General features: G+C 46.9%; 1 protein-coding gene across 3 annotated transcripts in view; it reads left to right on the plus strand.

Annotated features, from left to right (window-relative positions):
* The window catches only part of LOC115177036 (protein Aster-A), a 31095-nt gene extending 14769 nt beyond the window's left edge, over positions 1-16326 (plus strand). For 2 of the 3 annotated variants that reach the window (XM_029737494.1, XM_029737492.1), the window contains exons 6-20: positions 40-135; positions 4888-4968; positions 5525-5643; positions 5995-6292; positions 6862-7018; positions 9465-9611; positions 10879-11000; positions 11377-11519; positions 12081-12184; positions 13842-14060; positions 14386-14458; positions 14931-14942; positions 15273-15380; positions 15671-15791; positions 15955-16326. In XM_029737494.1, the coding sequence (XP_029593354.1) occupies positions 40-135; positions 4888-4968; positions 5525-5643; positions 5995-6292; positions 6862-7018; positions 9465-9611; positions 10879-11000; positions 11377-11519; positions 12081-12184; positions 13842-14060; positions 14386-14458; positions 14931-14942; positions 15273-15380; positions 15671-15791; positions 15955-16056 (1902 nt within the window). In that variant the 3' untranslated portion in view covers positions 16057-16326. The remainder of the gene's footprint in view (positions 1-39; positions 136-4887; positions 4969-5524; positions 5644-5994; positions 6293-6861; positions 7019-9464; positions 9612-10878; positions 11001-11376; positions 11520-12080; positions 12185-13841; positions 14061-14385; positions 14459-14930; positions 14943-15272; positions 15381-15670; positions 15792-15954) is intronic. The other variant, XM_029737493.1, reaches the window with a different exon arrangement.
* The last annotated feature ends 4178 nt before the right edge of the window (positions 16327-20504 follow it).

A 20504-nucleotide genomic window follows, 5' to 3' on the forward strand; every position in this document is an offset into this window, starting at 1 on the left:
CCCCACACACACAAACACTAACCCTCCTGTTCTGTTCAGATCACAATCCTGCTGAAAGATGTGACCACCCTGACCAAGGAGAAGACTGCCAAGGTCATCCCCAACGCCATTCAGATCAGCACTGACCACGACAAGGTGAGCCAAGGGCCAAGGGTCACACAGCCTACTATGACGGTTCAGAGTAGTGGAAGAACAGTAGGTAACAGGTGTATCAATGACATGTAAAGGAAAATAACTTTTATTATAGATTGTTGTAGACAGTGTGTGTGTGTATATATTGTTTAGATCAGTAAATGTGAACTGGGAGGGCGACGTTGCGGGAGGTTTATTTTGAAAGGATACCGCTGCAGCGCTTACTATTGCTGACTTTACACGTGCCGTGCATCCGCAGTGGTGAAATGGCTAGCTACGTTCAGACTCACGCTGCACTCACTCACTGACCAATACAATAACTTTCTCGCCACACACACACACACACACACACACACACACACACACACACACACACACACACACACACACACACACACACACACACACACTGATCCAATGAAATGAGAGATTTCTCGACACACTAATCCAATATAAATGTAATTCTGCAACACTGTTTTATTTTAAATGTGAGACGTCCAATCAGATAATACAGATCATCTTCTGACAACTACCTTGATTGACAGCTAACTACGCAGTTGTGTTCTGCAGGCGTTGCACATGTGGATAGTTAACTGTCATTTAACTCATGTAGGCTAGCTGTCAGAGTAAAATCATGGACACGTTTCTAAAATGTGCAGCTCCCTCTTCATCTACTGCTGCTTCCAATGTCAACAACAAGGCAGACAACCTGGTCCCTGTCGAGAGGAGAAAATACGACCCCGACTTTGTCAAATATGGTTTTATATATAAGACAGTGAGTGTGGACCGCAGTGCATCCTATGCAACGAGCTGTTGGCTAATGAGAGCATGAAACCCCTCCAAAATGAAAAGGGATCTGGACACCAAGCACCCAAGACACAAAGATAAGACAGCTGACTTAAAAACAGTAAAATATCAATATCTGGAGGCCTCACAAGATTCATTGAAGAAAAGGCACTTTGCATCATACCTTCTGGCCCAGCGCATTGCTAAGTGCAAAAAAAGGCCACACCAGTGCAGAGGATCTCATACTTCCTGCTGCGATTGATATGTGAACTGAATTCTTGGAAGAGTCAGCCGCCAACAAACTTAAAACTATACCCCTATCCAATGACACCATGAGGAGAATCCAGGACATGTCTGAGGACATAACGTGCCAGACATCAGAGCGCATCTGTAAAAATGGCCATTACTCACTGCAGCTTGATGAATCCACAGATGTGGCTCACCATGCAATTCTAATGGTCTATGTCAGACATGTGGGAGATAATAAGTGCTGATTTGCCCACCACCAACACTGCAAAGCCTGTCTTTAACACAATGAATATGTACCTGGGCTCCGTGGGACTGGCCTGGGCTGGGTGCGTCGGTGTGACCACTGCTGCTGATGGGGCAGCTGCCATGACAGGAAAGCACTCCGGGGTAGTAAAGCGGATCCTGGAGAGAGCACAAAGTGCGACGTGGAACCACTGCTTCCTACACAGGGAGGCATTGGCAGTGAAGGACATGGTGCCTGAGCTCCACGCCACTCTCCAGGATGTGATCAAGTGTGTCAACTATATCAAAAAGAGTTCCAGTAAAAGCAGGTGTTTACAGGCCTTCTGTAGGGATATGAGGAGCGAGCACCAGCAGGTGCTTTATCGTGCAGAGGTCCGCTGGCTTTCCAGGGGTAAAGTGTTGGGTCGCTTTTATGAGCTTCGAGCGGAGATTGCTGCGTTTCTTTCAGAAAACAAGTCACCTCTGGCCGAACATTTCGTTTGTGAGGAAAACGCTCGCGCAGGATGCCTACCTGGTTGATATGTTTGATCGTCTGAATTCTCTCAATGTGTCAATGCAATGGAGGGGGCACAATCGATTTGAACAGAGGGACGAAATGGATGCCTTCAAGATGAAGCTTACCGTTTGGGCAAATCATGTTTCTAACGGGAGTATTGACATATTTCCCAATGCTGATTTCGAGATTCATAATCTGATCAACAAAGAGCACGGTGACACACTGAAAAACAAACGTTTAACAGCATCTTGTCAAGCTGGAGGGAAAGTTTTGCGACTACTTCCCAGAGGAGAACAGGAGACAAGATGACTGGATACGGGACGGGACCCCTTTCGAGTGGAGATGGGAAGCGTCACGTTGCCAAGCAACGAAGAGGATCAGCTGGTGGAGCTGTCATTTGATCACGGACTGATCATGCGCTTACTGGAAATGACACTGCCACAGTTCTGGTGCAGCATAGTGGGAGAATATCCTGCTCTCGCCTGTCATGCAATCGGAATCATGCTGCCGTTCTGCACTACCTATCTGTGTGAAAGTGGCTTCTCTGCTATGGCCGTTCTGAAAACAAAGTCAAAGCAGAAAAAAACTGGACAGCCAGCATGATCTCCGAGTTGCCCTGTCAACTATCACCCCATAATTCAATAATACAGTCAGGGGAAAAAAGTATTTGATCCCCTGCTGATTTTGTACGTTTGCCCACTGAAAAAGAAATGATCAGTCTATAATGTTAATGGTAGGTTTATTTGAACAGTGAGAGACAGAATAACAACAAAAGAAATCTAGAAAAACGCATGTCAAACATTTTATAAAGTGATTTGCATTTTAATGAGGGAAATAAGTAGTTGACCCCTCTGCAAAACATGACTTAGTACTTGGTGGCAAAACCCTTGTTGGCAATCACAGAGGTCAGACGTTTCTTGTAGTTGGCCACCAGGTTTGCACACATCTCAGGAGGGATTTTGTCCCACTCCTCTTTGCAGATCTTCTCCAAGTCATTAAGGTTTCGAGGCTGACGTTTGGCAACTCGAACCTTCAGCTCCCTCCACAGATTTTCTATGGGATTAAGGTCTGGAGACTGGCTATGCCACTCCAGGACCTTTAATGTGCTTCTTCTTGAGCCACTCCTTTGTTGCCTTGGCCGTGTGTTTTGGGTCATTGTCATGCTGGAATACCCATCCATGACCCATTTTCAATGCCCTGGCTGAGGAAAAGAGGTTCTCACCCAAGATTTGACGGTACATGGCCCCGTCCATCATCCCTTTGATGCGGTGAAGTTGTCCTGTTCCCTTAGCAGAAAAACACCCCCAAAGCATAATGTTTCCACCTCCATGTTTGACGGTGGAGATGGTGTTCTTGGGGTCATAGGCAGCATTCCTCCTCCTCCAAACACGGCGAGTTGAGTTGATGCCAAAGAGCTCCATTTTGGTCTCATCTGACCACAACACTTTCACCCAGTTTTCCTCTGAATCATTCAGATGTTCATTGGCAAACTTCAGACGGGCATGTGTATATGTGCTTTCTTGAGCAGGGGGACCTTGCGGGCGCTGCAGGATTTCAGTCCTTCACGGCGTAGTGTGTTACCAATTGTTTTCTTGGTGACTATGGTCCCAACTGCCTTGAGATCATTGACAAGATCCTCCCGTGTAGTTCTGGGCTGATTCCTCACCGTTCTCATGATCATTGCAACTCCACGAGGTGAGATCTTGCATGGAGCCCCAGTCCGAGAGAGATTGACAGTTCTTGTGTGTTTCTTCCATTTGTGAATATTCGCACCAACTGTTGTCACCTTCTCACCAAGCTGCTTGGCGATGGTCTTGTGTAGGTCTACAATCTTGTCCCTGACATCCTTGGAGAGCTCTTTGGTCTTGGCCATGGTGGAGAGTTTGGAATCTGATTGCTTCTGTGGACAGGTGTCTTTTATACAGGTAACAAACTGAGATTAGGAGCACTCCCTTTAAGAGTGTGCTCCTAATCTCGGCTCATTGCCTGTATAAAAGACACCTGGGAGCTAGAAATCTTTCTGAATGAGAGTGGGGTCAAATACTTATTTCCCTCATTTAAAATGCAAATCAATTTATAACATTTTTGACATGTGTTTTTATGGATTTTTTTGTTGTTATTCTGTCTCTCACTGTTCAAATAAACCTACCATTAAAATTATAGACTGATCCTTTCTTTGTCAGTGGGCAAACATACAAAATCAGCAGGGGATCAAATACTTTTTTTCCTCACTGTACATAAACTTATCAAACGGAACACCCCCAGCTTTCCCACTGATAGGACACACACACACACACACACACAGGTTAATGAGTTATTGTTCACTATGTTAATTCATTCTGACATTCATATTACCTTTTATTAGATCTGATTAAAAATCTACGCCTTTAAAAAAATGTCAAGGTTGTGAAACTATTGACATTTGTAATTGATTAAGAAATCCTAATGATTTGTTTTTTTCTATTGTAAACACTGGTATGTGTTACTGTTCGTTTAACATTATTAGACTGGTATTGATGTCATGTTCTGAGTGATAATGTATTACACTCCACTCCTGAACTATCACCAAATTAAATGGCTTATTCTCTTCAATTGGTAAATGTTTTTCTCAGTTAATATGACTGTGTAATGACTTTCTTTACTACCACAATTGAGACAGTCTATTTAGTAAGTGAAGCCTACCCACGAAGGAAGCTGCAATACAACAATACAAATGGAATCATCGGCAGTCCATAATATTGGGTCGCGTCTCAATTGTCACTGTCAAATTTGGGTCCCCAGGCAAAACCTGTTGAGAACCACTGGCTTAGATGCTCCCAATGCTTGACAAGTACCTTTTATCATGGCAAAATAGGCTATTTCTGTCATGGTTTTTGACAAGCCGAAGCCCAGTCAATAGCAATGACCACTAGCTGTCATTCCATCATTCACTCAATTTGTTTTCCTCTGTGCTTGCTCTCTCTCTCTGTCGTTTCATCCAGCACTTCTTCACGTCTTTCGGGGCGAGGGATCGCAGCTACATGATGATTTTCAGACTATGGCAGAACGCACTGATGGACAAGGTACCCACCTCCAGCTCTCACACTCCTGCCAGTGTGAAATGAATTGGGAATACACTACTGTTCAAAAGTTTGGGGTCACTTAGAAATGTCCTTGTTTTTGAAAGAAAATCATGTTTTTTTTGTCCATTTAAAATAACATCAAATTGATCAGAAATACAGTGCAGACATTGTTAATGTTGTGAATGACTATTGCAGCTGGAAACGGCTGATGTTTAATGGAATATCTACATAGGCGTACAGAGGCCCATTATCAGCAACCATCACTCCTGTGTTCCAATGGCACGTTGTGTTAGCTAATCCAAGTTTGTCATTTTAAAAGGCTAATTGATCATTAGAAAACCCTTTTGCAATTATGTTAGCACAGCTGGAAACTGTTTATTGGATAATATAACTATTAAGTGATGAAATATAACATAACAAAATGCAACAGGACCCAAAATGCATATAACACTGAACAAAACTATCGGTTACTGATTGATTGAATTATATGTCCTACAAGAGGAAATTCCAAGAAGTTAGTGAGACATTGGGAAGGTTAATGTCTGTTTCCTCTCAGCCTCTGTCCCCAAAGGAGCTGTGGCACATCGTCCATCAGTGTTACGGCACTGAGCTGGGCCTCACCAGTGAAGACGATGACTATGTCTCCCCCACCGGCGAGCACATTAACGGTCTACTGTGAGTGTACATGTTCGCTGTGTGTGTGAGAGAGAGAGATTCTGTTGACGTTTGTGTGTGTGTGTGTGCGCGTGTGACCATTTAGTTTGGCGTTGTCCATTAAATTAGAACAGTCGTCCGTTAACTTTGTGATGTCTCTGGATTATCGATCCCCTCAATTAAAAGCCACTACTGTGATTGTGAATTTTTAATCATGCTGTTCTTCCTCCTTTTCCTCCTATGTCTTCCTTCATTCTCTCTCTCATTTTATCCCCCTCCCCCCATACTGCCCTTTTTCTGTCCCCTTTATCTCTCTCCGTCTCTCTCTTTCTGTCTCTATTATTCAACCTCCCCCCCTCTCCCACATCTCAGGCCAGTGGATGAGTCAGTCTCTGTCTCTGACCTGTTGGACCTCAGCTCCTTGGGGGCTATAGCTTCTCTGGGCAGCTCGCCCCCCTCCATGGCAGCGTTGTTCCCCAGTGGCCCCCTCCTAGCCAGCGGTGGTCTGGGCTCATCTCCCCCCTCCTCATCCACCTGTCTGCCCATAGACATCCCCGGCAGAACCTCCCTGGACCCCCCGGACCCCAGCCCGCCCAGCTCCCAGATCTCCCTGCCCTCCTCCACACACACCGCCTCCTTGTCCGCCCCCGCCTCGGCTGCTGCCTCTTTCGTGAGTTTTGTTTGATTTCATGCCAGGGAACTACAGGGTCATATTCATTAGACAACGTTTTGAAACGTTTCACCCTAAGTTAATATGACCCAGGGCATCGTTAGTTATGGGGGGGTATAACTTTGAACTGGCTATAGAGATAGTTTCATAATTATGACTGTTCCATGGTTTATCTTGATAAGATAAATATACCCCAGTCATACCCCAGGAGATCAAAGAGTCGCTTGTTGGCTCTAAACGGTCATCCAGCTCGGATTTAATGCTAATGGCTGTGTTCCAAATGGCACCCTCTTCCCTATATAGTGTACTGCAGGGAATAGGGTTCCATGGCCCTGGTCAAAAGTCGTGCACTATATAGGGAATAGGGTGTTATTTGGGACGCAGCCCATGCTATGCCTAAAAGAGCCAGTGTTGTTGTCTGACCCGGGCAGAGTAGAGGCTTGAGGTCATATCAGTCCGCTAAGGCTCCTCAGTCGTGTGTGTGTGTGTGTGTGTGTTTCTGCCTTAATGACCTCACGGCGGGTGGTAACTAACTACTCCTTTCTCTCCCCTCACATGCCATTTCCTAGTATGTGGAGGAGGGCGGGGACAGCTTGTTGGAGTCGGCCAATCATATGGTGCCCCCGTCGGCCACCAGCCTGGGAAACCTCTCCTCATTGGACCAGCTCACCAACGACGACGAGCTGCCCACCGACCCCAGCAACTCCTCAGACACACAGGAAGAGGGTGAGTTCCTGGAGCCCACTGGAGCATAGTTACAGTGGGGGGGGGGGGGTGAGTATTTGGTCCCCTGCTGATTTTGTACGTTTGCCCACTTACAAAGAAATGATCAGTCTATAATTTTAATGGTAGGTTTATTTGAACAGTGAGAGACAGAATAACAACAAAAAAATTCAGAAAAACGCATGTCAAAAATGTTCTAAAATGATTTGCATTTTAATGAGGGAAATAAGTATTTGACCCCTCTGCAAAACATGACTTAGTACTTGGTGGCAAAACCCTTGTTGGCAATCACAGAGGTCAGACGTTTCTTGTAGTTGGCCACCAGGTTTGCACACATCTCAGGAGGGATTTTGTCCCACTCCTCTTTGCAGATCTTCTCCAAGTCATTAAGGTTTCGAGGCTGACGTTTGGCAACTCGAACCTTCAGCTCCCTCCACAGATTTTCTATGGGATTAAGGTCTGGAGACTGGCTAGGCCACTCCAGGACCTTAATGTGCTTCTTCTTGAGACAATCCTTTGTTGCCTTGGCCGTGTGTTTTGGGTCATTGTCATGCTGGAATACCCATCCACGACCCATTTCCAATGCCCTGGCTGAGGGAAGGAGGTTCTCACACAAGATTTGACAGTACATGGCCCCGTCCATCGTCCCTTTGGTGTGGTGAAGTTGTCCTGTCCCCTTAGTAGAAAAACACCCCCAAAGCATAATGTTTCCACCTCCATGTTTGACGGTGGAGATGGTGTTCTTGGGGTCATAGGCAGCATTCCTCCTCCTCCGAACACGGCGAGTTGATTTGATGTCAAAGAGCTCCATTTTGGTCTCATCGGACCACAACACTTTCACCCAGTTTTCCTCTGAATCATTCAGATGTTCATTGGCAGACTTCAGACGGGCATGTATATGTGTTTTCTTGAGCAGGGGGACCTTGCGGGCGCTGCAGGAGTTCAGTCCTTCACGGCGTAGTGTGTTACCAATTGTTTTCTTGGTGACTATGGTCCCAGCTGCCTTGAGATCATTGACAAGATCCTCCCCTGTAGTTCTGGGCTGATTCCTCACTGTTCTCATGATCATTGCAACTCCACGAGGTGAGATCTTGCATGGAGCCCCAGGCCGAGGGATGTTGACAGTTCTTTTGTGTTTCTTCCATTTGTGAATATTCGCACCAACTGTTGTCACCTTCTCACCAAGCTGCTTGGCGATGGTCTTGTAGCCCATTCCAGCCTTGTGTAGGTCTACAATCTTGTCCCTGACATCCTTGGAGAGCTCTTTGGTCTTGGCCATGGTGGGGAGTTTGGAATCTGATTGATTGCTTCTGTGGACAGGTATCTTTTATACAGGTAACAAGCTGATATTAGGAGCACTCCCTTCAAGAGTGTGCTCCTAATCTCAGCTCATTACCTGTATAAAAGACACCTGGGAGCCAGAAATCTTTCTGATTGAGAGGGGGTCAAATACTTATTTCCCTCATTAAAATGCAAGTCAATTTATAACATTTTTGACATGTGTTTTTCTGGATATTTTTGTTGTTATTCTGTCTCTCACTGTTCAAATAAAACTACCATTAAAATTATAGACTGATCATTTCTTTGTAAGTGGGCAAACGTACAAAATCAGCAGGGGATCAAATACTTTTTTCCCCCACTGTATATAGAAAATACATTTTCATCTCATGTAGACATGGAAGATTTGAGAGGGAAAGATGGGATTGTAGACACTTTTTACCAAGGTGAAATTCTAACAAACCGTAAGGTGGTTTTCTCCTTTCCTTCATTCCCACTAGTCTGAAAGAACGTGACAGGTGAAAGCGATTTCCACCCTGCTGCTTTCAGCTATCCTTTCTTCTCCGATCTGTGCAGATGCAGAAGAGAGCCAGTTGAAACTGCTGCCTATTGATCCTCTCCTAGTAGTCTACCTGGAGTCTAGTTGGACCGACATCAGTCATTCATTGACTCTCCTGAGAACAGACTGTGTGACTTGCTGCATTAAAGGCAAAACTCAAGAGAGACTTGAGATGTCTGCATTCACTTTTCTGAAAAGAAATATGATGTTTTAGTGACTGTGATTTGACCGATAAAGTGCAACGTTCACGTTCCAGAAGTCTGAACTGTACTAGTGTTACTTTACTAGCAACCTGTTAAAGTGGGGACTCTGACACTTCTCTTCTGCTCAAACAGAACGGTGTTAAACTGTGTCCCGTCAACAAAAAGCACATTATCCCCCCCCATTTATCTCTGCCGTTTTTATATTTTATTTAATCCACGTGAAAAGACATTTCATCTGACACTGTGGAATTGAAGTTGCTTGAAAAGCCAGCCCTATTTGTCTATGTAGTTGCAACAAATCCTGGGGGATATATAAAAAAATATATAGAAATTCTGATGATAGACTTTCTCTCTGCTAACTGGTGCGTTACTCTAGTGGTGACTGGTGTTTAACTCTGTCCCCGTCCAGACGAGGTGGAGTCGTTCTGTGCGGACCTGGCTGGCCGGCTGCACATCAACATGGTGGTGCGCATGAGCGTGGACAAGCTGCACGACCTGCTCTTCTCCGCAGACACACACTTCATCCAGCATCTCTTCTCCCAGCGCCACTTCACAGGTCCGTACAGCACACACGTGGCAGGAAACGCACGCACCGACGTGTGCACACTAGCGCACCTGCCCTTCACATACACTCGCAGAGACACACACACACTTTGTTGATCTTTCACATGGTTGGCATTGGCAACGTTCTCGTTTTTCTTCCTCTTGATCCCTTTCTGCTCATTCTGTTTTCATTCCCTTTCCAAATATCTCCTTAAATCTATAAATATTGTTCCTAGAGTACATTCCAGTACACACCACTGTTTCCCAGTACTAGTGATAGTCTGCCTAGAAACATGGATAGGCTACAACACGATAGGATGCAAAATGCTTAGTTCATTCCATGTGACTGATCGGCCCTTCCTAAAGTCCAGTCCCCCAGGGCTTGTACAGTAAGCTTTAGGGCTGCGTCCAGGATGGGCTCCCTATGTAGTGCACTACGTTGGACCAGAGCCCTGGTCCAACGTAGGGAATAGGGTGCCGTTTGGGACGCGGCCTAGGAGTCTTAGTGCGCGAGGCGCTCGTTGCCACCCCTTCCACTCCACCGTCTATCTCCTGATGCGCTGGTGCTCGTCTGCAGGACGTCTCTGCTGCGCCACACAGTATGGCTGTTGTCATGTATGGGGATGGAATGATTCTTATTGTCCTCCTAGTGCTTAGACAGGAGCGGTCCCAAATATTGGCACCCTGGCCTATTCCCTATGTGAATAATAGGGTTCCATTTGGGATACAGTCAGGGCTCTCCCCCCCTCCTTTCTCTCTTCTCAGACATTGGCCAGTGTATTGTAGCTCTAATGAGCAGTCCACAGTATTTGTTTCCACTGTGTTAACCTTTCTCTCTCTCTCTCTCTCTCACTCACTCACTCACTCACTCACTCACTCACTCACTCAAAAAACACCTGATATGCTATTGTCTGTTTTGAGAGAAGCTGTACAGGGCTCTGCGTATTCCTTGTTCTTAGCACAGTCCCCTAAAGCTGTCATTTATTAGATGCTGCCATAGAGGCGTGGAGCTGGTTGGTTGGTGGCCTCCCTGGTTTGTGCCCCTGCCAGCTTTGAGGACACTGTGTGGCATTAATTAGTGAGTTTTCTTCTGTGAAGCGGTGCTGTGTCCCTCTCGCTTTTCTCCCTCTGCCTTCCTCTCATTCTGTCCTCTCTCACTTCTACTTTCTATTTCTCTCACTTAATGTCTCTCTCTCACACACACTCGCTCCCTCCCTCATTATTTTCGTGGTCCTCTCTCTCTCTCTCTCTCTCTCTCTCTCTCTCTGTCCCTCCGTCAGACCTGTCAGTTCGTGAGTGGCAGCAGGACAGCAGCAGTGGGAACACCAGCCGGATCCTGAGTTACACCATCGCCATCAACAACCCCCTGGGCCCCAAGACCGCCCCCGTAGTGGAAACTCAGGTCAGTCTGTCAGGGTGTTGGATTCGACCGTTTTTAAAAACATTTGGTCGACATGAGTGGAGGCTGGTGTCACCTTAAATCAGACAACAGGCTCATTGTAATGAATGGAACCGGACCAAACATTTGGATTGGATGTGTTTGATACCGTTCCATTCATTTAATTACAGCCATTACAATGAACCTGTCCTCCAGGTTTTTAAACACCAACCTCCATTGTCCTCCATGTTCTGGTTTGAATATCCGGTTCGCAAAAGAAAAACCAAGGAATTCTAGGGCATGGCGAGTCTCCACTGAGTTGGAGAACAAGACTTGCCTTCTGAGGACTGGGACACACCTCATAGGCCATCCACTAACACCGTTCCCTCGCTCCATCCAGACGCTGTATAAGAACAGCTCCCCGGGCGAGTGTTACGTGGTGGACTCAGAGGTGATTACCTCGGGCATCCCCTACCAGGACTACTTCTACACCGTGCACCGCTACTGCCTCACCGCCATCAACAAGAACAAGAGCAGACTCCGGTACCTACTTTCACCAGCTTTTGACTAGCAGTTTGTGTATGAGCCGCCTGCGCAGATCAAATATCAGGGGGTGGTGGAATTTGAACGTTTTAGTTGTTTGAATCGACTTTTTGTGTCATAACCTACTAAATGTTGTGTGTATCAGGTGAACTCACTGCCTTTAGAAACCGAGAGTTTATGTTCTTACGCCACATAAAATACACCCGATATGGATGACGTGTCCTCTTAAAGTGTTCTAAGGTGCAGTTAACTCAACCTGATTTATTGGTCACATACACATATTTAGCGGGTGTTATTGCGGGTGTAGGGAAATGCTTGTACTTAGGCAGAGCTGCCATGTCTGTCTGCTCCAGCAGTTCAGCGGCGGATCGGTATTCATTATGATACGTTTCTAGCTTCTGACGTGTGATCCCTTCATATAATACTGTTATATAATATGTTCTATTTAGCTGTGGGGGGGTCCCAGGTACGTGCAGTACCGGGCATTATGTCTAGTGACACAGAGTGCTGCAGGGATGGGTTACTGGTTACAGTGTGATGGACTCTGAGTTGTGTCTGCAGGGTGTCGTCAGATATCTGCTACAAGAAGCAGCCGTGGAGCCTGGTGAAGGCGCTCATCGAGAAGAACACCTGGAGCGGCATCGAGGAGTACTACAGACACATGGGTGAGACTGACTTGCATTGTGGTCTTGTTCTCCTACTCAGGATAAAGCAGGGTCTGTGTTCTTATTATGTCTCTCCCTCCCGCTCTGTCTCTCCCTCCCGCTCCCTCTCTGTCTCTCTCTCCCGCTCCCTCTCTGTCTCTCTCTCCCGCTCCCTCTCTGTCTCTCCCTCCCGCTCCCTCTCTGTCTCTCCCTCCCTCTCTGTCTCTCTCTCCCGCTCCCTCTCTGTCTCTCCCTCCCGCTCCCTCTCTGTCTCTCCCTCCCGCTCTGTCTCTCCCTCCCGCTCCCTCTCTGTCTCTCCCTCCCGCTCCCTCTCTGTCTCTCTCTCCCGCTCCCTCTCTGTCTCTCTCTCCCGCTCCCTCTCTGTCTCTCCCTCCCGCTCCCTCTCTGTCTCTCTCTCCCGCTCCCTCTCTCTCTCTCCCGCTCCCTCTCTCTCTCTCCCGCTCCCTTTCTGTCTCTCCCCCCGCTCCCTCTCTGTCTCTCTCTCCCGCTCCCTCTCTCTCTCTCCCGCTCCCTCTCTGTCTCTCCCTCACGCTCCCTCTCTGTCTCTCTCTCCCGCTCCCTCTCTGTCTCTCCCTCACGCTCCCTCTCTGTCTCTCCCTCCCGCTCCCTCTCTGTCTCTCTCTCTCTCTCTCTCTCCCTCTCTGTCTCTCTCTCCCTCTCCCTCTCTGTCTCTCTCTCCCGCTCCCTCTGTCCCTCTGTCCCTCTGTCCCTCTGTCCCTCTGTCTCTCTGTCTCTCTCTGTCTCTCTCTGTCTCTCTCTGTCTCTCTCTGTCTCTCTCTGTCTCTCTCTGTCTCTCTCTGTCTCTCTCTCCCTCTCTGTCTCTGTCTCTCTCTCCCGCTCCCTCTCTGTCTCTCTCTCCCGCTCCCTCTCTGTCTCTCTCTCCCGCTCCCTCTCTGTCTCTCTCTCCCGCTCCCTCTCTGTCTCTCCCTCCCGCTCCCTCTCTGTCTCTCCCTCCCGCTCCCTCTCTGTCTCTCCCTCCCTGCTCTCTCGCTCCTCTCCTCTCTCCCTCCCGCTCCCTCTCTGTCTCTCTCTCCCGCTCCCTCTCTGTCTCTCTCTCCCGCTCCCTCTCTGTCTCTCTCTCCCGCTCCCTCTCTGTCTCTCTCTCCCGCTCCCTCTCTGTCTCTCTCTCCCGCTCCCTCTCTGTCTCTCTCTCCCGCTCCCTCTCTGTCTCTCTCTCCCGCTCCCTCTCTGTCTCTCTCTCCCGCTCCCTCTCTGTCTCTCTCTCCCGCTCCCTCTCTGTCTCTCGCTCCCTCTCTGTCTCTCGCTCCCTCTCTGTCTCTCGCTCCCTCTCTCTCTCCCGCTCCCTCTCTGTCTCTCGCTCCCTCTCTGTCTCTCTCTCTGTCTCTCTCTGTCTCTCTCTCTCTCTCCCGCTCCCTCCCTCTCTGTCTCTGTCTCTCTCTCTGTCTCTCTCTGTCTCTCTCTCTCTCTCCCGCTCCCTCCCTCTCTGTCTCTCTCTCTCCCGCTCCCTCCCTCTCTGTCTCTCTCTCTCTCTCCCGCTCCCTGTCTCTGTCTCTCTCTCTCTCCCGCTCCCTCCCTCTCTCTGTCTCGCTCTCTCTCCCGCTCCCTCCCTCTCTCTGTCTCTCTCTCTCTCCCGCTCTCTTCGTCTCTCTCTCTCTCCCGCTCCCTCCCTCTCTCTCTCTCTCTCCCTCCCTCTCAGAGAGTGAGGTGTGTAAGCTGGAGACTCTGCTCCAGTCTGAAGTGTCAGTGGTGACCTCTGGGGATGTGGTGGGGGCAGACTCTGCCAAGACACCCCCGGCCCTGCGGCGACGCAAACGCACCTGCTCCCGGCGCCCGGGGGACCGGGAGAGAGAGGGAGGGGGCGCGGGAGGTGGAGAGCGCGGGGACCGAGGGATGGGAGACGAGCGGAGAGAGGCGGGTGAGTTAACAGGGTTGTGGTGGCGTCAGGAGAGCGTATTGATTAGGGCACACTGAAACATAGTCCCTCCCCTTTTCAGTACATTTTATTCCGTTTGATGCCTAATAAATAAGACCCATTTAAAAGATTGTCAAGAGGAGAGTTCAACGTTTACCTCAAATGTGTCAATCAAACTTTGTCTCCATGTTTATGATAATTCATACAGCTAAATGTCGGATGCCAGTGGTGCTCCGCTTTGCATTATACACTGACATCTGGTGGTGTGATTTGGAACTGCATCCAGGCTCTTCTGGCAATAAGTCACGTGTTTCTCCCTTTTGACCAGGTGGTCAGTACAAGCACGGAGAGCGGTGGCGAGGCGGAGGCATCTCTACCATACTGCTCATAGTCAGCTTCATGTGAGTACCGACCTCTCGGCGTGCGTGAAAAGAAACACTGATTGTTGATCGTTTCCCCTGTCCCTTAGTAGGAGTAAACCAAGGGAATTATCGATGGCCTGATCTTGTCCAGTTCATGAGCTTGTCAGAGAGCTTTTGGATGAATCCATACTTGAGATATGCACATTTCATACAATTCTCCCGTTTGACATCAATACATAACCTACTAAACTCAAGTTGGGATTTGACCTTTTGTGAGTGATTGTGAAAGTGTTTTTTGTGGCCTCTCATCCCTGTAGCATTACCGTAACCACCACAGTATGTGAGTTCCGCTAGTGTACAAATGAGTCTGAATGCTTGTTTTGTCTTTTTCTGTAATCCATGTCGTCAGTGTTTGGGAAGGGGGTTCAACGAAATGAATATCTCCTCTGCTTACTAACGGCCTCCCGCTGCCTCTTTCTCTCTCTCTTTCTCTATCGCTTCATGTGCATAGGATCTGTGTCAGGTATTGTATAATAATCCTCAATGTCTTGTCAAATGACATGTTCAGTGTTGAAGTCGGCTCTGCTATTTGATGTAGTATGGTTTGTTGTCCAAAAACGTGTGTGTGTGTGTGTGTGTGTGTGTGTGTGTGTGTGTGTGTGTGTGTGTGTACAGTTTGAGTTGTACAACCACTTTTCCCATTCCTCATCGTTCTCATTCCTGAATGTTGTCCCTTTATTCATAACCAAGTCTCGCTCCCTCTGTTTCTGGCCTATACTTATGTCAATACATTTACCCTCTCTCTTTCTTTCTCTGCTGTTTTGTTCTCTCACCATCTCTTTCTCTCCTCTAGTCTGGTGGTGTTGGTGGCCCTCAACATGCTCTTGTTTTACAAGCTGTATTCTCTGGAGAGAGCTGCACACACACTGGAGACGTGGCACTCCTTCTCTCTGTCTGACAGGTAACCAAACCAGGAAACATCTTTTAAATTATAGTCACTACTACTTACCCATCCTATTCTCCTTTTGATTTAAAACTAGATTTAAACTACAACTAAATGCACCTCTGATTCCCACTGTTTTGTTCTATGATTTAGTTTTGTTCTCTTCCATTGCTCAAGAACAAACCAACACTTTCATTGGATATTACTTACTACCAGCGCTGCATTTCTAGCACGTGAACTAACTCCTCTTTCTCTCTCTCTCTCTCTCTCCCTCCCTCTCATTCTTCTCCTCTCATCTCTCCATCCAGTCCTCTACCCCAGTCTGCAGGAGAGTGGGCCCAGGTGTTGCAGCTCCAGAGACAGTTCCACCAGGCCCAGCTGGGCAAATGGCAACAGATCCTCCAATCCTCAGTCACTCTGCTAGACCAGGTGTGTGTGTGTGTGTTTACTTTCTGTGTGCGCGTGTCCAAGCATGTGCGCTCACATTTACAAAGCATACACAAGGCTTCCAAACGGCTTCACTGTTATTCATGAATGAGTCATCATGACTGTCGTAATGACATTAGCCGCCTCCTCTCTCTCTCTCCCTCAGATGAAACAGTCGTTGGAAAAGCTCCACCGAGGCATCGTCACTCCAGAAGTCCAGCAGGATCCCCCCTCGAACCCCACTTCGGAGTCTCTCACTGAGCACTGATCCTCCACCCTCCAGCCCCCACAAGCCCTCAACTGGGTGTGAATAGACCATGGGGGAGAGAGCCAAGGGGGAGGTGGCCAGAGGGGGATGGTCCGGCTGGGCCAATCAGGGAGAGTGACTCACTCTCACCCGACCCCCAAGCTCCACTCCTGCTTCTCTACTCAAAACAGACAGGGAGAGATGGGGGGGGCACGTGGGAGTGGGAGTTACCTGTAGGGGACCTACACTATCCATAACTCCCCATGCCTCAGTCTGAGCAACCTGCAATGGGGTGGGGGGGGGGGGGGGGGGGGTGGGTGAGTGACCTTTGGGGGGACTACACTACCCATAATTCCCCACACCTCAGTCTGAGTAACCTGCAATGGCAAAGTTCCACCTTCCATAGTCACCACCACCTTCTCTCACGGCCAGACAGTTAGACTGAGAATGTCTTCAGGACTACAGCAATAACATAGCATGGTGAGCCAACCATATCTCCCACAGTCAGGGTTAAAGGCTGGCCAGTTTGTATCGTACCATCCGCTCCTCACATGCAACCAACCACGCTGCTCTCCCTGAATCATCTCCCCTGCCTGAGAAGCCAAGAGACATTTTCAAGAAAGACAGACGATCGACTGCATTTCAACATGTGCAGTCCTGCTGCTGCATTTCAAATGGACAGGGGTCCAACTCATTTCAAAATGGATTGACTTGACTTGGTCCGACTGCATTTCTCAAAATGGGCCAACCTGGATTAACTTTGCGTTTCAAAATGGATGGAAATTGGGAGCTTTCCCAGCCCTGAGAAACAGCTATGGCTCTGTTCCCAGCTGAAGCCAGCCTAGGGGACTTATGTGCCTCAGTGTGAGGGGTCCGCTCAGCTAAGTCCCCCTTCAGCCTCTGGAAATGAGGGACACATGAGGAGAGAGGGACGAGAGAGGGGAAAGCTCTGATAGATACAGGAGACTTTCTGTAGTCCACCTATTTTAGTCATTTTTTTCTCTCTCTTTCTCTCCATCCATCTGGGATCAGCAGCTTCCATCTTAAAGGCTTGATCTCTGACAAAGGCAGTCCGTCCTCTGCTAGGGGAGAGTCATTTCAAAACAAGACTCAATATTTTTTATTTTTTAGACGTGAATAATACAAAAAGACTCCTAAATCCTCTACTAGCTCGTTTTTAGCATTAGCTGTCTTTTTGAGGGTGACTGGGTCGTTTTGAGAATTGAGAGAGAGCGAAGGATGATTGTGTGCGCCAGACCATTACAGTATTTATTTTACACGACTTTGATTTCGAAAAGTCCTGTCCCGTTCTCAATGCGAGTGATTTTATTTTTAATATATATATATATATGCTCTGTGTTAATACTTCAGCACGGACCAAGAAAGAGCTATAAAGTGAATATTTTATATTTCCTGGTCATAGCAATAATGATATTTGGTGATTTATACTACTTTTGAATGTGTAAAAAGTAGTATATCACTAAAGTGTGTTTAGGGCAAAATGAGACAAGCAAGCCAAGATCTGGAGTTGGAGACGGAGATATATATGTATCAGAAAGAAGTGTCCTCATCGTCACTGTTACATTTGGTATTATTAAGGTTAGTATGATTCTGAGTTTTTTCTCTGAGACTTTTTTTGTTTGTTTGTTTTTCCGCACTTGGTCAACTTCTAATTGTATTATTGGATCGGACTTGAAGTGTTTCAGGGTTACTGACTACTCTGTAGACCAGGCTGCGTTCCAAATAGCACCCTATTCCCTTTATAGTGTGGTGCACTACATAGGAAATGATGTGCCGTTTGGGACACAGACTGCGTAGACCAGGTAAACAGAGAGACGCCATAAACTAGTGACTTTCTAGTGTAAACTGGACTGGACTTAAAAAGGACCAACCAGAAGTCTAGGTCTGGAAGAAGATAAAGGGAAACTATTGCAGTACTGTGTGTGAGTTCAAATTGATATGTTATTCCTTTTCATTTTATATCTGTATTTTGGAGTCTATCCTGTTTCTTATTGTTTGTGTTTGTCGAAAGGTCATCTCATTTTATTTTCTGCCCACCCCCCCCATCTGATTCCCCCCCTCACTGTCTATCATAAACCATCTTCTCTTTTCCTAATTATTTTCCTTTTCATCCCCCCTCCTATTGTCTCATTCACTCTTCCTCTCTCTCTTTCCTCGTTGTGCTCCCTACCCCCCCCTCTCCTTCCGTCTCTCACCTGTGCAAGTGTGTGAGCCTTGCTGTGCACGGCCAAACAGTGAGTGATCGAAGGATGTACTATATTTATTAGGGTCAGGGGGGAGGGGGGGATGGGGGTCGCGGGGAGCAAATGTACTGTAAAATATTTGATTGTACACAATGCCCTGGAGAGAAATGAAAAGCTCTAAAATATGCAACAACTCATCAGAGTCTTTTATTTTTTTTAAAGTGTGTGTGTCGTGTTAACCATTTTCATAAAAAGTTGAACTAAAAACTATTTAAAAACAGTCGGTGTAATTGTCATCATCTTTCTGACTTCCCAGCTTGTCCAAATTCAAACTTATCTGTTGCTTTGACCTGTTGAGGCAAAGCATTTCATTGATTTTTAGATTTCTGCCGATAACAGCGACTTCAGACAAAGTCCATGTAGATCGATACTGTTGATTGACCTACAAACACAGTTGATCAACTGGCCTACATCATTACCAAGGAGCAGGAGACACCGCTCCGATCTATTCATGTCACAGGAATTGATCTGGCCTGCTATCTCTCTAGGTTGAAGGGTGGTCATACTGCTTACCGTATTAGATAATATATCATAATATCTGTCCTTCAGTAGATGCTTTCACCCAAAGCAACGTAGTCATTTGTTATAGCTACGAGTGGTCCCGGGAATCGAACCCACTGTTCCGGCATTGCGAGCGCCATGCTGTACCAACTGCGCTTCAGAGAACACGCTAGTTAACGGGGAACTTCAAACCTTGTCAGGTTTTTTTTAAGGAGAAAACTTGAACTCTCCTGTGTTTTTGTTTGTTAATTTCATACCTTCTCTGTTAATAAAGGGGGGACTGAGAGAAGGGAGATGCGGCGTAGGGCTGGTAGTCGCCAGGATACGTACAATTAACATTTTAGTCATTTAGCAGACGCTCTTATCCAGAGCAACTTAGTGCATTCATCTTAAGATAGCTAGGTGGGACAGCCACATATCACAGGCATAAAAGTAAAAAAAATTCCCCCACAATAGCTATCAGTCGAGTCAAAGCTAGAATGGGGGGGAACGTATATGTATACGTTCTCACTACACCGTATACGTTCTCACTACACCGTATATGTATACGTTCTCACTACACCGTATACGTTCTCACTACACCGTATATGTATACGTTCTCACTACACCGTATACGTTCTCACTACACCGTATATGTATACGTTCTCACTACACCGTATACGTTCTCACTACACCGTATACGTTCTCACTACACCGTATACGTTCTCACTACACCGTATACGTTCTCACTACACCGTATACGTTCTCACTACACCGTATATGTATACGTTCTCACTACACCGTATACGTTCTCACTACACCGTATATGTATACGTTCTCACTACACCATATACGTTCTCACTACACCGTATATGTATACGTTCTCACTACACCGTATATGTATACGTTCTCACTACACCGTATATGTATACGTTCTCACTACACCGTATATGTATACGTTCTCACTACACCGTATATGTATACGTTCTCACTACACCGTATATGTATACGTTCTCACTACACCGTATATGTTCTCACTACACCGTATATGTATATGTTCTCACTACACCATATACGTTCTCACTACACCGTATATGTATACGTTCTCACTACACCGTATATGTATACGTTCTCACTACACCGTATACGTTCTCACTACACCGTATATGTATACGTTCTCACTACACCGTATACGTTCTCACTACACCGTATACGTTCTCACTACACCGTATACGTTCTCACTACACCGTATACGTTCTCACTACACCGTATACGTTCTCACTACACCGTATACGTTCTCACTACACCGTATACGTTCTCACTACACCGTATACGTTCTCACTACACCGTATATGTATACGTTCTCACTACACCGTATACGTTCTCACTACACCGTATATGTATACGTTCTCACTACAACGTATATGTATACGTTCTCACTACACCGTATATGTATACGTTCTCCCCCATTCTACGTATATATCAGGCACCTTGTTCATTATGTTAAAGTATATTTGGGAACTGTCATTTAAATAAGAGCGGTTTTAAAAGGTCGTAAGGGAAAGTTTGTGTTTGACCACTGCCGAAGTCGGTCATGGTTGACGCCATGGTCAACAGACTACGCTATCTGTTATCTGATCCTCCTGACTCCCAGTGAGCCCGTCAATTTCCTGGAAATGTGACATCACCAGTTTCCAGTCAGGTCATGAGGTTAGCCACAGCACA

Source organism: Salmo trutta, chromosome 37 (genome assembly GCF_901001165.1).
Source record: "Salmo trutta chromosome 37, fSalTru1.1, whole genome shotgun sequence".
Classification (NCBI taxonomy): Eukaryota; Metazoa; Chordata; class Actinopteri; order Salmoniformes; family Salmonidae; genus Salmo; species Salmo trutta.